This window comes from Sorex araneus, chromosome 4 (genome assembly GCF_027595985.1).
Source record: "Sorex araneus isolate mSorAra2 chromosome 4, mSorAra2.pri, whole genome shotgun sequence".
NCBI classification, from domain to species: Eukaryota; Metazoa; Chordata; class Mammalia; order Eulipotyphla; family Soricidae; genus Sorex; species Sorex araneus.
Genome location: NC_073305.1, coordinates 77453196 through 77471669, shown reverse-complemented (window position 1 = coordinate 77471669; position 18474 = coordinate 77453196). Strand labels below are relative to the sequence as shown.

Genomic DNA, 18474 nt, shown 5'->3' with positions numbered 1-18474 from the left:
GCCCCCTAGTACCAGTACAGCCAGGCTGAGAGGATGCTGCTAGGAGCAGTGTCTGGGGGACATGGCCCTGCTCCCTGCCAACTGCTGGCCACTCGAGGCCCACAGCCTTCCCTCTCATGCCCGGTCCTCAAGGCTTCCAGAGACTGGAACTTTCAGAGCACATAAAAGTCAGGTCCCCGGGGGCTGGAGCAAAACACAGCGGGGAGGGTGTTTGCCTTGCACGTGGCCAACCCGGGTTCGATTTCCAGCATCCCATATGGTCCCCTGAGCCCCGCCAGGAGTAATTCCTGAGTGCATGAGCCAGGAGTAACCCCTGTGCATCACCGGGTGTGACCCAAAAACCAAAAAAAAAAAAAAAAAAAAAAAAGCCAGGTCCCTCCTCAACAGTCACCATTTTTCCTTTTTTTTTTTTTGTAAGTTTTTGGGCCATCCCAGGCTGTGCTCAGGGCTTCAGGGCTGACTCTGTACTCAGGGATCACTCCAGGGGGGCTCAGGGGACCAGACGGGGTGCTGGGAACAGAACCTGGGTCAGCGTGTGCCAGGCAAGTGCCCGACCTGCTGTACTAATCCCAAATTGCATCCCCCCTCCTGCCACTGAGTGGCGCCCCAGCCCCTGTCCTAAGGCAGAGGGGTCCTGAGTTTTACCCTGGCATCCCTCAGGAGTCTCCAGGGAGTGTTCTGGAAACCGCAGTGCCACCTGATGGTCCCTCTCTGGGCTGCCTGCCCCCCACCCCAACGCACCAGCAGGCCAGGACCTGGTCTGTCCCTCTGAGTCTTGCAGGGGAGCCCAAGTCGCCTCACATCTTTTGTTTCTTCCCTTTTTTGCCACACCCGGGGATGCTGAGGGGTCACTCCTGGCTCTGCGGGCTCTGGGGACCACACGGCTGGCCTCCCCCGCGCCCCGCGCCCCCAGACCCACCTCCTCTCGTGCAGCTCCGCCCGCCCGTCGGCCGTGGACAGCCGCTCCGACTCGGGGCTGTTCACCCTCCGGTAGCGCAGGGAGCGGACGGGGGTCGTGGGCGAGTCCGGCGGCGCCCGCACCGGGGAGCCGGGCATCCCCACGCCCCGGTTCTGCTCCTCCTCCACCACACAGGGCGTCTGCGGAGAGCGCGGGGTGAGCGGGGTGAGCGTGCGGCGGGGGCTGGGGGGCGCGCCCCGCCCGGGCTCCCCGCGCTTACTTTGCCAATGTTGATCCGGAGCTTGTTTCTGTTGACGTCTGTCTCCTCCCACACCTCCGCCTCGGGACCCCCGGGGTGCGGGCTGAGGTGGGCGCCCGGGCCCAGCCCCTCGGGGGGCCTCCCTGGAAGGATGGGAGGCGCGTTCTCCTGGTCGCTCAGGTGCTCGCCCTGCAGCACGTCCTCAGTGTTCTCCCGGAGCAGGTCCCCAGGCACGGGCGTCACGTTCACCACACTGCGGGGGCCAGGCGGGGGGGCATGAGAGGGGCGAGGGGCGGGGGCTGACCCCCACGCCCTCTCCTCCCCGCCCGGGATCTGCTGGACACGCGGCCCTTGGGCTTCCGTGCGCCTCTTTCGGAAGAGACTCAGGAGGTGGGGGCTCCAGGGGAAAGGTGGGGGCGTCCTGGGTGGAGGTGCGGGCATCCAGAGGGAAGGTGGGGGAGTCCTGTGGGGAGGTGGGGGGTGCCTGGGGAAAGATGGGGGCGTCCTGGTGTCTCCTTGACAAATGTGCCCCCAGGCTTCAGGGGCACAGCACCTGGCATCCCAGTCCCTGGGTTCTGTACAGCCCCCAGCAATAAAATGAAAATTCTTACCAGAACCCCTAGCTCCCCAGCCCACCTCTCCCCACTTCACTCCTGGGGCTCATGGGGGGACCCCCCACCACCAGCAGCACCTCTCACGGCATGCCCCAGCCCTATCTTGGTGCTCCTCGCAGAGTTTGAAAGGGTCTGTCACCCCAGAGTGATAGCACAGCAGGCTGGGCTCTTGCCTTGCACGTGGCCAACCTGGGTTCGTGCCATGGCACCACATATAGTGCCCTGAGCCCCACCAGAAGTGACACCTAAGCACAAAGCCAGGAATAAGCCCTGAGTACTGATGGGTGCCCCCTCCCCAACAACAACAAAAGCTTTAAAATTAGGTAGCGGGGCCACAGCTCAGAACAGAGCATGCCACGGTTGGTTTTTTGGTCTGGGGGCTGCACCTCATGGTGCTGGCTGGGGGCGCCCTCTGGGAAGTGCGGGGACTGGTGGCCACTCTGACTCACCAGTGGCAACCACGTGATATCTAAAAGCCTGTGCTGGGGCCGGAGTGATAGCACTGCAGGGAGGGCGTTTGCCGTGCACGCAGCCAACCCAGGTTCGATCCCTGGCATCCCATAGGGTCCCCCAAGCACGGCCAGGAGTGATTCCTGAGTGCAGAGCCAGGAGTAACCCCAGAGCATCGCTGGGTGTTGCCCGCCCCCCCAACAAAACAAAAAACGCCTGTGCTCAGCCCTGGGGCCCCATCTGGGAGGTCTGGAAGGCAAATGCTTTGTCTGAGGCCCCACAGGGCCACAGGCTGGGGCTGTGCTCACTCCCCACAGCACTGAGAGACATGTGGGTAACCCCAGTCAGGATCCCCTCCTCCCCGTAAGACCAAATCCCCGAGAGGAGAGGGCACCCCGGACCCAGATTGAGGGTGGAGAGGAAGACGAGGCAGCCTGAAGCTCAAGAATCCCCCTGTTGAAGGGGGCTGCTCCAAGGGAAGGGAGAGACACATGCTTTTTTAGCGGGGATGCCTGCAGTAGCCCCTGAGCACTGCCAGGTATGGCCACTTAATAAAATTAACCCAAAAAACAGGCCCTCAGGGGCCCAAGTGGTAGCACAGCTGGTAGAGCATTTGCCTGGCACATGATCAACCAGTTCAGTCCCCAGTGTCCAGGGGGAAGGTGAGGGCATCCAGGGGGGAGCTGTGGGTACCTATCTGGTCACCTGAGCACCGCCAGGAGTGATCCCTGAGTACAGAGCCAGGAGTAACCCTGAGCATCTCCGGCTATGGCCCAAAACAAACAAACAAAAAATGGGGCCAGAACGATAGTACAGAGGGCAAGGGCACTTACTTTGCACGTGGCAAACCTGGGTTCAATTTCCAGCACCCACATGGTGCCCCAAGCACCACCAGGAGTGATCCCTGAGTGTAGAACGGGAGTGACCCCTGAGCACCACCGGTGTGACCCAGAAACAAAAACAAAACAAAGCAGCGTCGGGAGCCACCATCTAGGAGCACTCCTGGAGCCCGTGGACTGTCCACTGAAGTCACCATGAGGAGGTGCCGAGTGCAGGCATGCGGCACCTGTGAGCTGACAGCCCCGTAGAAGCAAGAAAATTAGATGGGAAACTTGAGCAGAAGCCCCCTAAGCTCACAGAGTGAAAACAGTAACACAGAAGGCCCAGCCTCACTCACAGCTCAGGAAACCCTTCGGCCAGGCCGGCAGCAACACCATTACAAGATACCTGCTGCAACGGGCAATATGAAAGAACATGAATTAGTGTCTGCTGAGAGAGCAGGCTTGGGGGTGGCTGGAAAACTGGGGGTGCTGGTGGAGGGAAGGGCGCATTGCTGGTGGGGCCAGTGTTGGGATGTTGGACACCAGAAACAACTGTATGGTGAACAACTTCATAAGTTATAGTGTTTAAATAAAGTTTCACACAAAACCAAGAGCCCAGCATTGAGCATGGGAGAGGAGAGACGGTCCGCGGTGTCCTGGCAGGCCGAGAGGCCGACCCGGGCCCCTGCACTCCCCGACCCCCAGACTCACCCGAACATGGCTGCCGTCTGCCGGGTGTTCTGCTGGGGCGGGGTGGAGGTGCTCGTGGACAGCAGGGCATCGGTGCCAGCCTTCTCCCAGTCAAAGGCCTCATTCTCTGCGATCCCCCGCTCCTTCATGCTGTTCTCGAACACTGACATGATCAGCTGGGGGGGCCGGAGGGGGGAGGACAGAGAGGTGACCCCGGGGGCTAGCAAGGAGGAGCAGGCACTTGCTGGGATGGTGGGGTGGGGGAGAGAGGGGCCATCCAGGAGAGGGGACATTGGAAGGAGAAGGGCACATTGATTTTCAATGAAAACATGCAGAGGATATGCAAATCATCATGCAAATGACTCTTATTTAAGCCACACCCACATGTCCCTCCCTGCTGGTCGCTCCATGCCCCATCCCTTTGGCCACTTCCAGCCTCTCAGCGAACAAACCCCATGTGTTTCCCAAACTGCCCCCTGGCCTTCCGGCTTTCCCACACCCTGACCCCTCTGAGGCCTCTCCTGATGGCTCCTGCTGCTGACCCAGCGGGGCATGAGGTCTGGGCAGGTCTGAAGTGTTGGGATCTGGGGCTGGAGCGATAGCACAGCAGGTAGGGCGTTTGCCTTGCACTCGGCTGACCCGGGTTTGATTCCCAGCATCTCATATGGTCCCCCGAGCACCGCCATCAGTAATTCCTGAGTGCAGAGCCAGAAGTAACCCCTAAGCATCGCCAGGTGTGACCCAAAAAGCAAAAAAAAAAAAAAAAGGAAGAAGTGTTGGGATCTGGTAGGTTCTGCAGTGCATAGCCAGCAGGGGCCCAGAGGGGCCCCCTACACCTGTGTGGTCTGGGCTCCACCACTGCCCCGAGGTCGAACTAGGACTGGGGGGGTCATGGCTCTCCGTCAAGTACCAGGACTGTGGTTCAAGGGATTTGGGGCACGGAGCTGCAGACGAGCCTGCCTGCTGCTAACCGCTCTCCCCAGAACATGCAGCTTGTGCTCTGCCGGGAGCACCCACTTCGGTGAGTGCTCATTCTGTGCCTGGCATGGGGCAGAACAAGGCTGATGGGGTCAGGGGCGTCCCCCAGAATGAGGGGCTTTAGGAAGGGCACTGGGCATGAAGGGAGAAGATGGGCCCAGCCCTGCCCTAACTACCTTTGGGCCTCAGTTTGCTCAACCAGGAGATGGGAATAATTGTGCCATTTGACCCTCTGCAGAGCTGGGGTGTAAAGTCTTGAGAATGATTAGGGGACCGAAAGAGGCCAAGGGCTGAGTGCATGCTTCACACGCAGGAGTCCCAGGTTCAACCCCCAGCACTGCATGGTCCCCTGAGCACCACTGCCAGGAGTAGCACTTGAACACTGCTAGATGTGACCCAAAAAACAACAACAAAAACTAATTAAATAAAGCACCTGGCTTCATGAATTGTTAAGTGCTAGATCAGTAACACAAGTACACTCATTGTCACAAAGGAGAGTAAAAGTGTTTAGAAGTGAAAATGTTTCCTGCAAGAATGAATGCAGGAAAAGTAATGCATAAAAAGAAAACCCGGGGCTGGGATGATAGCACAGCAGGTAGAGCGTTTGCCTTGCACACGGCCAGCCCGGGTTCGATTCCCAGCATCCCATATGGTTTCCTGAGCACCACCAGGAGTGATTCCTGAGTGCATGAGTGCATGAGCCAGGAGTAACCCCTGTGCATCGCTAGGTGTGACCCAAAAAGCAAACAAACAAACAAACAAAAAAAAAAACAAACAAAAAAAAACCATGGAAGAGGTATATTCATGGTGAGCTATAGCTGCTGTTTACAAGGGGGCTACATTTTTGTGCAGTGGGAAGACGGGGGAAATGCTCGGGACCACATGGCAGGGTACTGGGGCCAGAGAGATAGTACAGTGGGTAGGGCGCTTGCCTTGCATGCAACTGACCCAGGGTCAATCCCCTGCATCCTGTATGGTCCCTCTAGCACTGCCAGGATGGCCCCTGAGTGTAGTCAGAAGTAAGCCCTGCACGCTGCCGTATATGGCCCCCAAACAGGAGCGAATAGAGCGGCAGGTGTTGGCCTCAGCAGGCCCCGGGCTCAGAACAAGGCATTGGCGAGCGGGTGGAGGGGCGAGCGGCACCTGGTAATCTGGCTTTGTGAAATAGTCGAGGCTGGCAATGTGATCCAGGAAGAGGTGGAACTCAGAGGGCATGTGCTTCAGCAGCATCCGGTGCTCGTACTTCTCCTTGATCATCCCGACCTGCTCCTGGAGGCACGCGGACAGGGGGAGATAGAGCCCCGGATGCCGCCCTCAGTCCCCTGACGGCCCTGCCACCCCCTCCTCAGGCCCACCTGGCCTGCTCACCTTGTCCTTGATCTTCCTCCAGGGTAGCTGGCCCACAGCAAACTCTACCAGCATGTAGAAGAGGGACCACAGATCGTCATGGCGACCCATCTCCTGGTGGGGCACGGGGCGGGGAGGGGGGACAGGTACAGCTCTCAGGTTTCTCCCTGGAAAGGAGGGCTGACCCTTCCTTGAGCCACAGAAGTGCCACATGCAGGCCCTAAAGCAAAACTGGGATTTTTCTTTTCTTTTTTTTTTTTTTGCTTTTTGGGTCATACCCGGCAATGCACAGGGGTTACTCCTGGCTCTGCACTCAGGAATTACCCCTGGCAGTGCTCAGGGGACCATATGGGATGCTGGGAATCGAACCCGGGTCGGCCACGTGCAAGACGAACGCCCTACCCACTGTGCTACTGCTTCAGCCCCAGAACTGGGATTTTTCTGAGACCATGGTTGTGTCTCCCAGTTCAGCGTCTGCCTGGCCTGGGCGTGCATCTCAGCAACAGCGCATGGCCCTGGATTTGCTGCCCAGAAGCTGGAGTGCGTGCCTGAGGGAGGACTCAGGTTCAATCCCCAGCGTCTCCAGCACCACTGTGAGCAGCCCCGGTGGCCTCCAGCACCAACAGGCCTGAGCACTGAAACTGTGAGCTCACCACACCAGGCCAAGTATTCCTTTTTGGGTCCCCAAAAAAGTGCTTGGATCTGAGCCCGGGAGTGCTTGCCCGGCCTGTGCAGGGACCTGGGTTCCATTCCTGGCTTCACAGAGCACACGCACACCAAGAACCCTGTCTGAGCTTTACCATGCTATGGAGATGGGCGACAGCCATCAAAAGAGCATGCCCCCCTCCCCCCGACTCCGCCCCCAGCAAGGACCAAGAGTCTCTGAAGAACCGCTTTGCCCACACTGGGTGTCAGCTGCTGGCCCTGCCCCAGCCCCCGGGTCTGGGCTCTGCCACTCACGCGATTCTTGTGGGCATTGACTGAGGCATAGCGGACGGTCCCTCGAAACCCGGCCACATTGCGAGGCTGCAAAGGAAAAGAGCACCAGGGTCCTCTCTCACTGCCCCCCAACCCTGCTTGCCAGCCCGGCCCCACCTGCAGGATCCTGACCCCCGCACCCCCCCCCCCCCCCCCCCCGCTGCAGCTAGTAGTATGCAGCTACTCACAGGTCGAACGTCCCCCGTGGTGTTGGTGTACTGCCGGGCCAGTCCAAAATCCAGCATGTAGCACTTCCGGTAGGTGGAGGGGAGCCGGCCCATGGCGAAGTTAGACTACGGTGGGACAGGGAACATGAGCCTCTGGCATCCCCCCGCCACCTGGCCATGACAGAGGCACCAGCAACAGCTAATGGGGAGGGCGGCTGGGCCCACAGCTAAGACCTCTTCCTTCACCTTTGTGTCCTCCGGCTGAAGGAGCCAAATTCTGAGCCAGGACTGGGTCTCCTAATTTAATTTATTTTATATTCTTTACTTTTGTGTGTGTGTGTGTGTGTGTGTGTGTGTGTGTGTGTGTGTGTGTGTGTGGGTGCTTGGGAGCCACACCTTGGCAGTGCTTATGGCCTGCTCACAGCAGTCCTCAGGGATGGACCTGGAGTCAGCTGTGTGTAAGGCGGGTGTGTTACCTCCTGTACTGTCTCTCCAGTGCCTTTTCTCATGAGGAAGGGAAAGGGTTAAAAGAAAGAGGAGGGAGACCAGAGTGATAGCACAGCAGGTAGGGCGTTTGCCTTGCAAGCCGCTCAATCCCCAGCATCCCATATGGTCCAGGTCCCATTAGCATCCCCAGGTTAGCATCCCCAGGAGTTATCCTGAGTGCAGAGCCAGGAGTAACCCCTGAGCATCGCTGAGTGTGGCCCAAAAACCAAAAGAGGAGGGGGGTCTCCAAGGTCACACAGCAGCGAGAACCCGGGGGCTGGGGGTGTCATGGGGGTGTCAGCCTGAGCCCCGGTGCTCAGCGTGGCTAGCGTGGCTCAGCGTGGCGTCCTGTCCTAAGGCCGCAGGAGCCCCGCAGCCCTCTCACCTTTCAGTCTGTGGCCCAGGGGACCGGAGATGTTTTCCTCGCACCAGAGCCAAGAAGTCACAAAAGCAGCAACTTGCAGTTCCTGAACTGCAGCCACTGTACCTTCCCTCAGCCCCCGCCCACGTCCCCTCTCTAGGGCTCAAGGTCAGATCAGAGGTGTGGGGGGTGGAGAGAGAAGAGAACAGAGAGGGCAGGGGGCGCTACAGAACGGGGTGGGGAGCAGAGGGAAGAAAGTGTCCCCCACCCAGTTTCTATTCTGCAGGAGAATGAAGGGGAGTGGAGGGGGGAGGGGCTGCCCTGGGGGAGGGGGCTCAGTGACCTCACCGGCTTGATGTCACGGTGCAGGAAGCCCACCGAATGGATGGCCTCGATGGACTCCAGGATCTGCTTGCCCAGCCGCAGTGTGGTGCTCAGCGTGAAGGTGCCTCGGGGCTGGCTGCGGCGTAGGTCAGCCAGGTTTCGGCCCTGGGGGGGCAGAGGGAGCCCTCAGCGGCCATCCTGACCACTGCCCACCCCCCACCCTGGGCTCTGCACAGCCTGCCCCCCCCCCGCCACAGCTCAAGCCCATTTTCCACTCCTGCAGGGACTCTCCTTACCCTTCCTTCCCACTTCCCGCCCTGGGTCCACAGACAGACAGACAGACAGACACCCTGGCCCTCACCTGCAGTTGCATCACCACATAATTGAACTTCTCGTTGCGGCCACAGCCAATGAACCTGCACACGTGGTCTTTACCTGAGGGGCAAAGACAGCAGCTCAGCCCTCACCCCTTCCTCCTTCCTTGGCCTTTTTCTTTTCTTCCTGTCTGCCTGTCTGCCTGCTTGCCTTTCCTTTTCTCTGTCTCTCTCTCTCTCTCCTCTCCTTCTTTTTCTTTTTTCTTCTTTCTTTCTGCTTTTGGGCCATACTCGGCAGTGCCCAGCAATTCTTCCTGACTCTGTTCAGCAATTACTCCTGGCAGGACTCAGAGGAGCATACGAGGTGCCAATGAAGTTGGGTCGGTCACGTAGGAGGCAAGCGCCTTTCCTGCTGTTTCATCACTCCAGTCCTACCTGTGCTTCTCAAATATTTACTTTGATGCTCAACTAAAGAAATTGTTTCTGGCAGAAAGAAATTCAGAGATTCAGAGATGTTCCTTCATAGTTTTTTTTTTTAAGTTTTTGTGCCACATTAGGCTTACTCCTGGCTCTGTGCTATGGGATTACTCCTGGCATTGCTCAGGGGACCATATGAGATGCTGGGGATTGACCCCTGGTCGGTCACAAGCAAGGCAAGAGTCCTACCTACTTGTACTTTCTCCCCGGCCCTATTTATTATTTTCTTTCAGGACCTCCCCAGCTGGACCTCGGTCAGCCAAGCAGGTGCGCCAGGCCCCTGAGTCCTCCTTCTTCACAGCTTCCTCCTTCTCGCACTCAACCCTAAGAACTCCCCGCACACTCTCTGCCTGTCCAACATCTCCCTCCCTACCACCTAGTCTAGAAGGGCCCTTAGCTCCATCCTCACTCTTAGGCTTGTCCTCCAGGAGCCCCGGCCTCACCCACTGACCGTTCTAATAGCCCCGCCCTTTACCCCACCCACTGACCGCTCTCATTCCCCCCGCCCCGCCCCGGTCCCACCCATTGGCCCGCTCTAATAGCCCCGCCCTTGGCACCACCCACTGACCGCTCTCATCCTCCCGCCCCGCCCCGGTCCCACCCATTGGCTCACTCTAATAGCCCCGCCCTTTACCACACCCACTGGCCTTTCATCCTCCCGCCCCGCCCCCAGCCCCACCCATTGCTCACTGGCTTCGCCCCGTCCCTTCGCCTAGCGCCCCTAGCCCCACCCGCTCTCATCCTCCCGCCCTGCCCACACACCTTGCAGCTTTTTGAGCACAGCCACCTCCATCTTGAGGACTTGCTTGGGCTGCTGGGCCGACTCCACCTTGAGGGCCACATTCTCTCGGGTCAGCAGGTCCATGGCCTCGTAGATCTCACCGAAGCCCCCACCTCCGATCTTTTTCAGCTGGAGAGACGGGGGGGGGGGGGCGGTAGGAGTAGGGGCTGAGCAGTGTCACACCCCACCCGCAGCGGGGTGGCATCTTCCCTGGGCGGGGCGGGGGCGGGGACTCTGTGAAAGGGAGGACAGTGTCGCCCTTCCTGCACCCACCCCCGACCTGGTCAGTCCAGGAGTGGGCAGCCATATGCACGCACACACTCGCACGTACATACACATGATCCCATGCACTTGCATGCATGCGCACATTCATATACACGCTTGCATACACATGCACAGCCACACAGACACAAAAAAGATGCACACACGTATACACACAGTGCACATGTGTATATGTACACACAAGCATGCACACATACAGACACAGGTGCACACACGTGCATGTGCATACTGCGTGCTCATGTACAACATGCAGTTTACACAAGCACATGCGTATGCATATGTGTATGTATGCATGTGTACACATATGCGTCAGATGTCAGAGTGGGTGGTGCAAGACTGGAGACCAACTGCAAACAGACATGAGGACCCGCCTGGGTGGGAGTCAGGAGAAAACAGGCCCTCTGGACCCTCTCTTCTCTGGGGGACACCCTCAACCCCACCACTACTCCCCTCCCTCCAGAAGGAAAATCAGTTTCAGGAGCTCCCAGCTTCTTGCAGAGCCCCTGGGGGAAGCAGCCAGGGCTGGCAGTGTTCCCTGAAAGCTGTCCCCAGAGGGAGAGAGGGAGTGGAGGACAGCATCCAGCAAAGGGCGTTCACTGCCCAGACCCACAAGCCCACCTGAGCCTTCTCTCAGGGAAGAGGGGCTGCAAGAGATTGGCAGGAGGGAGATAACTGCTGTAGGACAGGGCCATGGACAGCTGGCCCAGGGTGGGTGCCCAGAGAAGGCAGGGGACACGCAGTGATGGAGGAAGGATGGGCAAGGGGTGAGAGTCAGCTAGCTAGTCCTTCCCAGTCAGGCCCCAAGGTCATGGAGAGTGAGGGGGAGGTGGCAGTGATGGGGACTGAGGAGGAGGTGCCGAGATCCGAGAAGTTTTCCCTTGGGCTTAGGATATACACCTCAGGACTAGAGAGAGATACTTGCACACAGCCAACCCGGGTTTGATCCCAGTATCCCATATGGTCCCCTGAGCACCGCCAGGAGTAGCCACTGAGCATCGCCAGGTGTGGCCCAAAACACACAAAGATGATGTACGTTTCAGTTCTCAGCTGCCCAGGCAGCCTGTCCCTCCAGAGGGTCCCTCCCCAGTACCTGCCAGCACCCCCTCCACCTTCATGTCCTGTAGCCTCACCACTCCTCGGAGCAGCGGGGCTTGCTAATGAGCACCCAGACTGCCCTGCCGAGCAGCTGCCCTCTCAGAGTCTCCCAATCTCTGACTGAGCCCTTGTCTAGCATTTATCCAGCACTCACTCGGTGTCCAATAAATGTTTAATGGCTCAAGATAAATGTTGATGTATGAGTGGAGGGGCGTGGGGGAGGGCATGGCAATGCAGAGGACTTCCCAGCAGCTAATAATAGGAACCCCTGCTAGAAAGGCAGAGAGAAGACTGGAGGGAGGATTGCAGAAGAGGAGTGGAAGGCTGGTGGGGATCTGGAAGGTGCTTGGGTCCAGGAAGGGACAGGGAAAGAGGACGGAGGAAGAATTATAATAAACTAGAGTCTATCACCTCTTGAGGTGCCAAAGAAGAGCAGACATGGAGGAGCGTCTCAGAACCAAGAGCATGCCGACGCACAGGGGAGCAATGGCATGTCTTTCCCTGGGAACCTTAAGCTCAGGGGAGTTTCTGCTATCTTCTAGATTCCTCTGCAGCTTGCTGTGTGTGAGCACAGAGGAAAGGGCGAGGGAGAGGGAAGTGCCACCTCTTCCAACCAACTCACAGACACTACCTCAGTTCATGCCTCAAGGCTCCCGGCTGGATAGCTGGGGAGATAGTCAGGCATTTGCCTTGCACACAGCTGACTTGGGTTTGATCCCTGGAACTACATAGGGTTCCCCGAGCACTGCAAGGTATAATCCTTGAGCAGAGAGTCAGGAGTCAATCCTGAGCATCAACATCTGTTACCCTCACACCACCACATACAAACAAAACAGAAAAAAAAAAAAAAAAAAACCAACTCCCAGTAGCTCAGACTGAGGAAGGAAGGTTCAGTGTATTCCCCCATTTTGTACAGAAGGTAACTGATGATGCGGAGTTAGGGATCTTGTCTAGGTGCTGTTGACATGGCAAAGACACATTTCATTTGTTTATTTTGTTTTTATTTTACCGCCACACCTGGCAGTGCTCAGGGTTTATTCCTGGCTCTGCATTCAGGGATCCCTCCTGGTGGGGCTTGGAGGGACCCTGTGGGATATTGGGGATAGAACCCAGATTGGCTGCAAGCAAGGCAAGCAGCCTTCCCACTGGGTTATTGCTCCAGCCCCCAATTCAGGTTTGATTTAAACCCAGGCGATCTAGTGCAGAACACAGTCTTCACCTGGGTGTTCATGGACTGGAGGGCTAAGCTGGAATAAAGTGAGAGCGGAGGCCAGAGCATACTTGGTGTGCAAGTATCTATTGCAAACAGCTGACCCAGGTTTCAAACCTGGGTCCTCCGTGCCCTACCAGGAGTGATCCCTGAACACAGAACCAGGAATGGGTTCTGAGCACTGTCAGATGGGGCCCAACAAAAGAAAACAAACAGACCCCACGCCTCCCAGCCTGCCTTTTTCAGGATCCCTTCCCTGCTGAAAGACCTCTCTGAACTGCAGGTGGAATATGACCTGATGGGCCCAGATTTCACAAAGCATTGATGGAAACCTGATGTTCTTGGCCCAGCTCTGGTGCACTGGGGTGAGTTTCTGAAATTCTGAGCTTTCCATTTTCCTTATGAGTAGAATGGCAGCCTGGGACTAGAGCTGGTGAAAGCTTCCTTCGCTCTGTGATTCTGATTCTGATTCTGATTCCAGTCCTGGGCAAACAGCAGAGCCTGCTGGCCTCTGAGCCAACAACAGTCACACAGACCTGATTCCCCTGACCGGTCATAAGAATCTGGCAGGATAGCGCATCTTTGGGTCTCAGTATCCACACTTGCAAGACAGGGAAAATTATACTAATATTGTCTACTCCATAGGTGTTGAGATCATGCAGGTAAGGCATTTTGTTGTATTTTTTTTTGGGGGGGGGCACGCCTGGCAGTGCTCAGGGCTTACTTCTAGCTCTGCACTCAGGAATCATTCCTGATGTTGCTCTGGGAGGCTATATGGGATGCCGGGGATTGAACCCAGGTTGGCGGTATGCAAGGGAAACGCCCTACCAGCTGTATTATTGCTCTGGCCTGAGATAAGGCATTTTGGATAGTTCCTGGAAACAGTAAGAGTTTAAATCAAATGTTAAGGTTTCTTCCTAGTATTAGTATCTGTCCTTCTGTTGCCGAGAGCACGTTCCCTCGAGTCAAGTGTCATTATTGCTCTAGGACTCCACCCAGTGTCTCAGACCCACATTTTTCTCCTGTCACTGTGCAGCTCTGGGGGCTTGTTCTGGGTTCCTGTGCCTTCCACTCCACCCCCTCCACTGGGAGTTGGGTGCAGGAACAGGAGGGGGGACAGCTGATACCCCATGCTGTCCTTTCTGGTTGCCTAGGGGCTGGGGAGGGAGAGGGGTAGAAGAGAGGTCGAAGTCCTGGCACAGATGTAAGCTCACCCCTTCCCCAGCCATTTCTCTCGCCCTCACCTTCTGCTTCATCCTTCAAAACCAAGGCAAGGCCAACTAGCACGAGCTTAATATGTAACCCACATTTCCAGACCTCTTCAACGCAAAGGTCCTTCTCTCCTCCCCGAAGTGGTCAGGCTAAGCGTTAGTGTAGAGAACCCAGAGGCTCTGGGGCTCTGGGATTATCTTCCCTCTCCCCCCCACACCCAAAGCGCCCCGTGGCCACACTCATTCCTCTCATCACCGTCCTGGTCCCCCTTCCATCCCCATTTTCTGCCCTCTTCCTCTCCCTCTTCTGCAATCTTCCTTCCAGCATAAAAAATTCCTTCCTGGCTGGAGTGATAGTACAGTGGGTTGGGCACATGCAGCCAACCTGGGTTCAATTCCCAGCACCCCATAGGTCTCTCGAGTTTTCCAGGAGTAACTCCTGAGTGCAGAGCCAGGAGGAACCCCTGAGCACCGCCAGGTGTGCCCCCCACCCCACCCTCCCAAAAAAAGAAAGAAAGAAAGCTCCTTCCCTCCTCCCCTACCCTCTCTCCCGCCACCCACCACCCTCCAGTCCCAGGGGCTTCTCTGGCGGGACACTCCCTTGGCTATTAGGGGTCCTGTGGCCAGGGGTTGTTGCCATGGAGACCCGACCTTCCCCTCAACCCTGCTGAGCTGAACCTGCTTCCCAGCTCCCCCTCTGCTCCCCAACAATAATTCAGTGCTGACTATTGTGTCCCGCCCCGCTTCCTTCCTCCTGGCTCCCGACCCTGGTGCAGACCCACACTCAGCCCCACACCATCCCTCCCCCCCAGAAAGATAAAGAGGATTCCAGAGCGCTCTTGGCGATGGGGGGCGGGAGCGGGGAGAGGCGGTGTCGCAGGGGTTGGTCTCCAACGGAACCCACTTATCAGAGACGCTCTTCCCCCACGACCCTCACGTGGCCCTCTCCCCACGCGCCCAGCCCCCGCCCCGAGGAGCTCGGACTACAACTCCCGGCAGGCAAAGCAGCCTGAAGTGCTGGGGCTGCGGGAGCAAGGCACACTGGGAGATGGAGTCTCGGCGTGTTGCACCTGCCGCAGGAAGCCGCGAGGGGAGGAGGGTGGATGGCGAGATGGAGTGAGGCTGCGGTGGGAGCCGGCTGCGGAGCCTCTTTCCCGAACCTCCGCGGAAGCGGAGCGACAGAGGCCTCCCCGCCCGTCCCCAAGGTCCGGCGGAGAAAGAGCCCCCTCCCCGTCCCTCCTCCCCCCCCCCCCCCCCCCGCGCTCTGCAGCTCCGGCTCAGGCATCCAACCAGGAGTTGTTCCAGGCCGGGCCCGACCAACATGACCCAGCGGGGAAAGGGGGAGCCGAGGCAGGGTCGGGGAGCAGGCTCGGGGGAGGCGACTGTGCACAAGTGTAGACAAAATTCAAGGCTCCGCAAGCATTATGCAAATGAGACAGGGCCACCTCCCTCTGATGGTAGGGGCGGGATGGGGGGGTAACTGCCGGCCGGATCCTCTCCTGCCCCCCCCCGCCCTCGGCCCCTCCCACTGCCCCGCGGGGTCACTAACTCACCACCTTCCAGCGATCCTTGACCACGTAGTTGGCCGGCAGGATGTCGGCCTGCTCCCCTCCCCCACTCATGATGGTTTCGTCCTTAAGAGCTGCCGCTAGGCACTGCATCCGCCAGCCGGAGGGAGGGGTGTCCGCAGGGCCTGCCCTGGGGAGGCCATCTACCTGGGGGGTGCGGAGGGGCTGTGAGTGGGGCGACTCTGGACCCTGGGCCACTTGGCAGGCTGATAGAAGCACCCCCCAGTCCTGGCTGGCAGCCTCCCTGGCCCACCGGGTACATTCGCCAGCGGGAAGCGCGGTGTGAACAGCCCCGTGGAGGTCAGAGGAGACGAGAATTACAAGTAGCGGTGGGAAAGCGTTCCCCGCGCGCGGATGGGCAGAGAGGGGCTGGGGGGAAGGAGTTCGCCAGGACATGCTGACAGCAGGGAAGCAGCCTCAACTGGGACCCACCTTGTGAAAGGGAGATGGGGCAGGGGCTGGGGGGGGAGGAACAGTTTCAGGGATTTCCTCTGTGACCCTAAAGCACCCACACGTTTGCTATGCCACAGGGCGCCTGTGGAGCTGTGTGCCCAAGGAGAAGGGCCCGTGGGCCATGCACCCTGGACCTGCTCACCCAGGGAGGGGGTGTTGCTAATCCAGAACACGGGAGGAGCCTGGAGATGGAGGCAGGGAGGGGTGCCCCAGCTCACCAGGGAGGTGGGAAGGGAAGGGGGCTGGGGAGCCAGAGTCCAGCGGAAGTAGGGGGGGAGCAGAATGCCAGGGAGCTGAAGATCACTGGGCAGGGGTGAGAGCCAGTGACCACACCTTTCTGTGGCTGCTCAGGGGTCAGCAAGAAGGAACATAGCACTAGGGAGGGCAGCAATTGGCTCCCGGGGCGAGTGTCCCTCCTGTGAGGGCAGGGAGAGCAGGCCTGTGTCACCCGAGGAATGGAGATGCGTTTGTGTGCATCTGTGTGGGTCTGTGTGTGTGCTAAGGTGCAGTTTTGTGTCGTCGGTGTGTGACAGGCAGGTGTGCAGGCAAGGGGTAAGGGATGCTTTTGGAGATCGGCGCCACGCTAGCAAGGGGTGGACAGCAGGACCTGTCACCCCCTTTCCTCCTGCTCTTGTTCTCTGCTTACTGCTTGGCCCTCACAGTGACTCTGGGTGACAGGTTGGAAGAGAGGGCAGGAAGAGGGAGCAAAGTCCCTGAGGCAGGTGTGGGAACCACCTTCATGGGTCATGGTGTGCTGTGGACATGTGGGAGAGAGATCGTCACGGGAACAGTAACTGTCACTCTCTTTGTTCGAATGACCTGACTGACTGGCTGCTCCACTCCACAAGACTTGAGGATACAAGACTGTGGAGAGAAAGAGGCCTCTTTAGACTACAAAGGCGAGGCCAGGGACAGGAGGCCCTAGAGAGAAGGTGGCCGAGATGGAGTAGGACACAGTGAAGGATGGGGAGAAAACTGAAGAAGCCACGGAAGCAGCTGGCAGGGGGCAAAAGAAGCAGAAGCATGTGAGCTCTGGGGGGCTTCCAGGGGCTGGGAGGTGTAGTCTATGGACTGACAGGAAAATTTGGTGCTGCTTCCATTTTTAGGGATGGGTAAGCCTCCAAGGGAGAGGCGAGGTGGGGAATGGAAGCATAGAGGCAAGAGGCGAATGGGGGCCCCTTGTCTCTCCCTGACCCCCGACTCCCTCTCTGCTCGGGGGATGACACTCAGCTCACACTGGGGTGGACCCCACAAACTTCAGGAATTTGCCACCCCCTCAGGACCTTCTGGTGTGTGGAAGCATGGGTGTGGGGAGGGGGCTTGTAAGGAGGAGGTCTCGAGTAGCAGTCACAGCATGCACACAAGCAGGTGTGGCGTGTGTGTGTGTGTGTGTGTGTGTGTGTGTGTGTGTGTGTGAGAGAGAGAGAGAGAGAGAGAGAGAGAGAGAGAGAGAGAGAGAGAAAGAGAGAGAGAGAGATCTACCTAACTTCCCTGGTGGCGGGGTAGGTGCAGGTGCTGATGTGCAGCTATGTGAGGTGTGTGTGGGAATGTGGAAGCTCAGGAAGGAAGGAGCAGAGACCAGTGAGGAGTAATGGGAACAGGTGAACAGAGGTGTGGAAGGGGGCTGACAGGGAAGGAAGGGACGAGGAGGAGGGGGTTGGGGAAGAAACAGACAGCAGAGATCAGAGTGACAGGTGAGGGGGCGAGGGGACCGCGAGAGGGAGTGAGGAATGGAGGGAGGAGAACAGGAGGGAGAGAGAGAAAGAGAGAGAGAGAGAGGTAGGTTCTGGAGCCGGTGGGGAAGGGGTGCCGGGAGAGAGGAGCCTTAGAGTCGGAGGGCTGTGTGCGGGGGCAGGGAACGCTCCAGGCCCGGGGATGCGGCCCAGGCGGTGTAGGCCAGCGTCCCCGGGGCGGCGATGGCAGCAGGGAGGGGGAGCTAGAGAAGGCAGCCGGGCGAACCAGGCCCGAAGCCCCGCTGACCCGGGGCAGGAACCCCCCGCCGCCCCCCGCCGCCCCCCGCCCGGCGGCCCCGCCCCGCTCACCTGCTCTGTGCCCGCTGCGGCTGCGGCTGCGGCGGCGGCGGCGGCGGCGGCAGCGGCTCGGGGCGGCGCATCCCCCGGGGCCGGGGCGGGGCGGGGGCGGGGGCGGCTCAGTGCGGCGCTGGACGGCCCGCTCCCTCCGGCGGCGGCGGCGGCGGCCTCCCGACCCGGACCATCCCGGCCCGGCCCGGCCCGGCCCCGATCCTTCTCGGGCGGCGGCGGCGGCGGCGGCGGCGGCGGCAGAGCGGGGAGCTGCCCACAATGCACCGCGCCGCCAGCATCAGCACCAGCCCTGACATCACCCGCCCCCCGCCCGCCGCTGACATCACCGTCCGTCCTCTGACATCACGTTCTGCCCCGCGCCCGTCGCCCGCGCCGCCCCGCCACGGGCTTTGGGCTCTCAGTTTTCCTTGCTGGGCTCTGCAGTGACTTGCTGCCTCTCCCCAGGAAGGCCCCATCACTTCTTACCTGTCCCCGTGAGGCTCACCTGTGTCCATACCTGTGATTATCCTTTCCACTCTCTGAGGGTCCTGATCACTGCTCACCTGTCCCGTCAGCCTGAACTGATCTGGTCCTTCATTCCATCCTCCATACCTGCATGTTTTCCTTAAATTCAGTTCCCTGCAGCCTTCCTGATCTCCCCCTCCCCATTGCTCCTCACATACCCTTCC

General features: G+C 59.0%; 1 protein-coding gene across 2 annotated transcripts in view; it reads right to left on the bottom strand.

Annotated features, from left to right (window-relative positions):
• TTBK1 (tau tubulin kinase 1) overlaps positions 1-18052 on the bottom strand; it is a 40584-nt gene extending 22532 nt beyond the window's left edge. The window contains exons 1-12 of one of the 2 annotated variants that reach the window (XM_055136628.1): positions 17807-18052; positions 15297-15458; positions 9927-10074; positions 8735-8808; positions 8398-8538; positions 7224-7328; positions 7018-7083; positions 6079-6171; positions 5854-5979; positions 3754-3908; positions 1179-1410; positions 920-1098 (exon numbers count right to left, since the gene is read on the bottom strand). In XM_055136628.1, coding sequence (XP_054992603.1) covers positions 920-1098; positions 1179-1410; positions 3754-3908; positions 5854-5979; positions 6079-6171; positions 7018-7083; positions 7224-7328; positions 8398-8538; positions 8735-8808; positions 9927-10074; positions 15297-15404 — 1427 coding nt within the window. In that variant the 5' untranslated portion in view covers positions 15405-15458; positions 17807-18052. The remainder of the gene's footprint in view (positions 1-919; positions 1099-1178; positions 1411-3753; positions 3909-5853; positions 5980-6078; positions 6172-7017; positions 7084-7223; positions 7329-8397; positions 8539-8734; positions 8809-9926; positions 10075-15296; positions 15459-17806) is intronic. The other variant, XM_055136630.1, reaches the window with a different exon arrangement.
• Between the last annotated feature and the right edge of the window lie 422 nt (positions 18053-18474).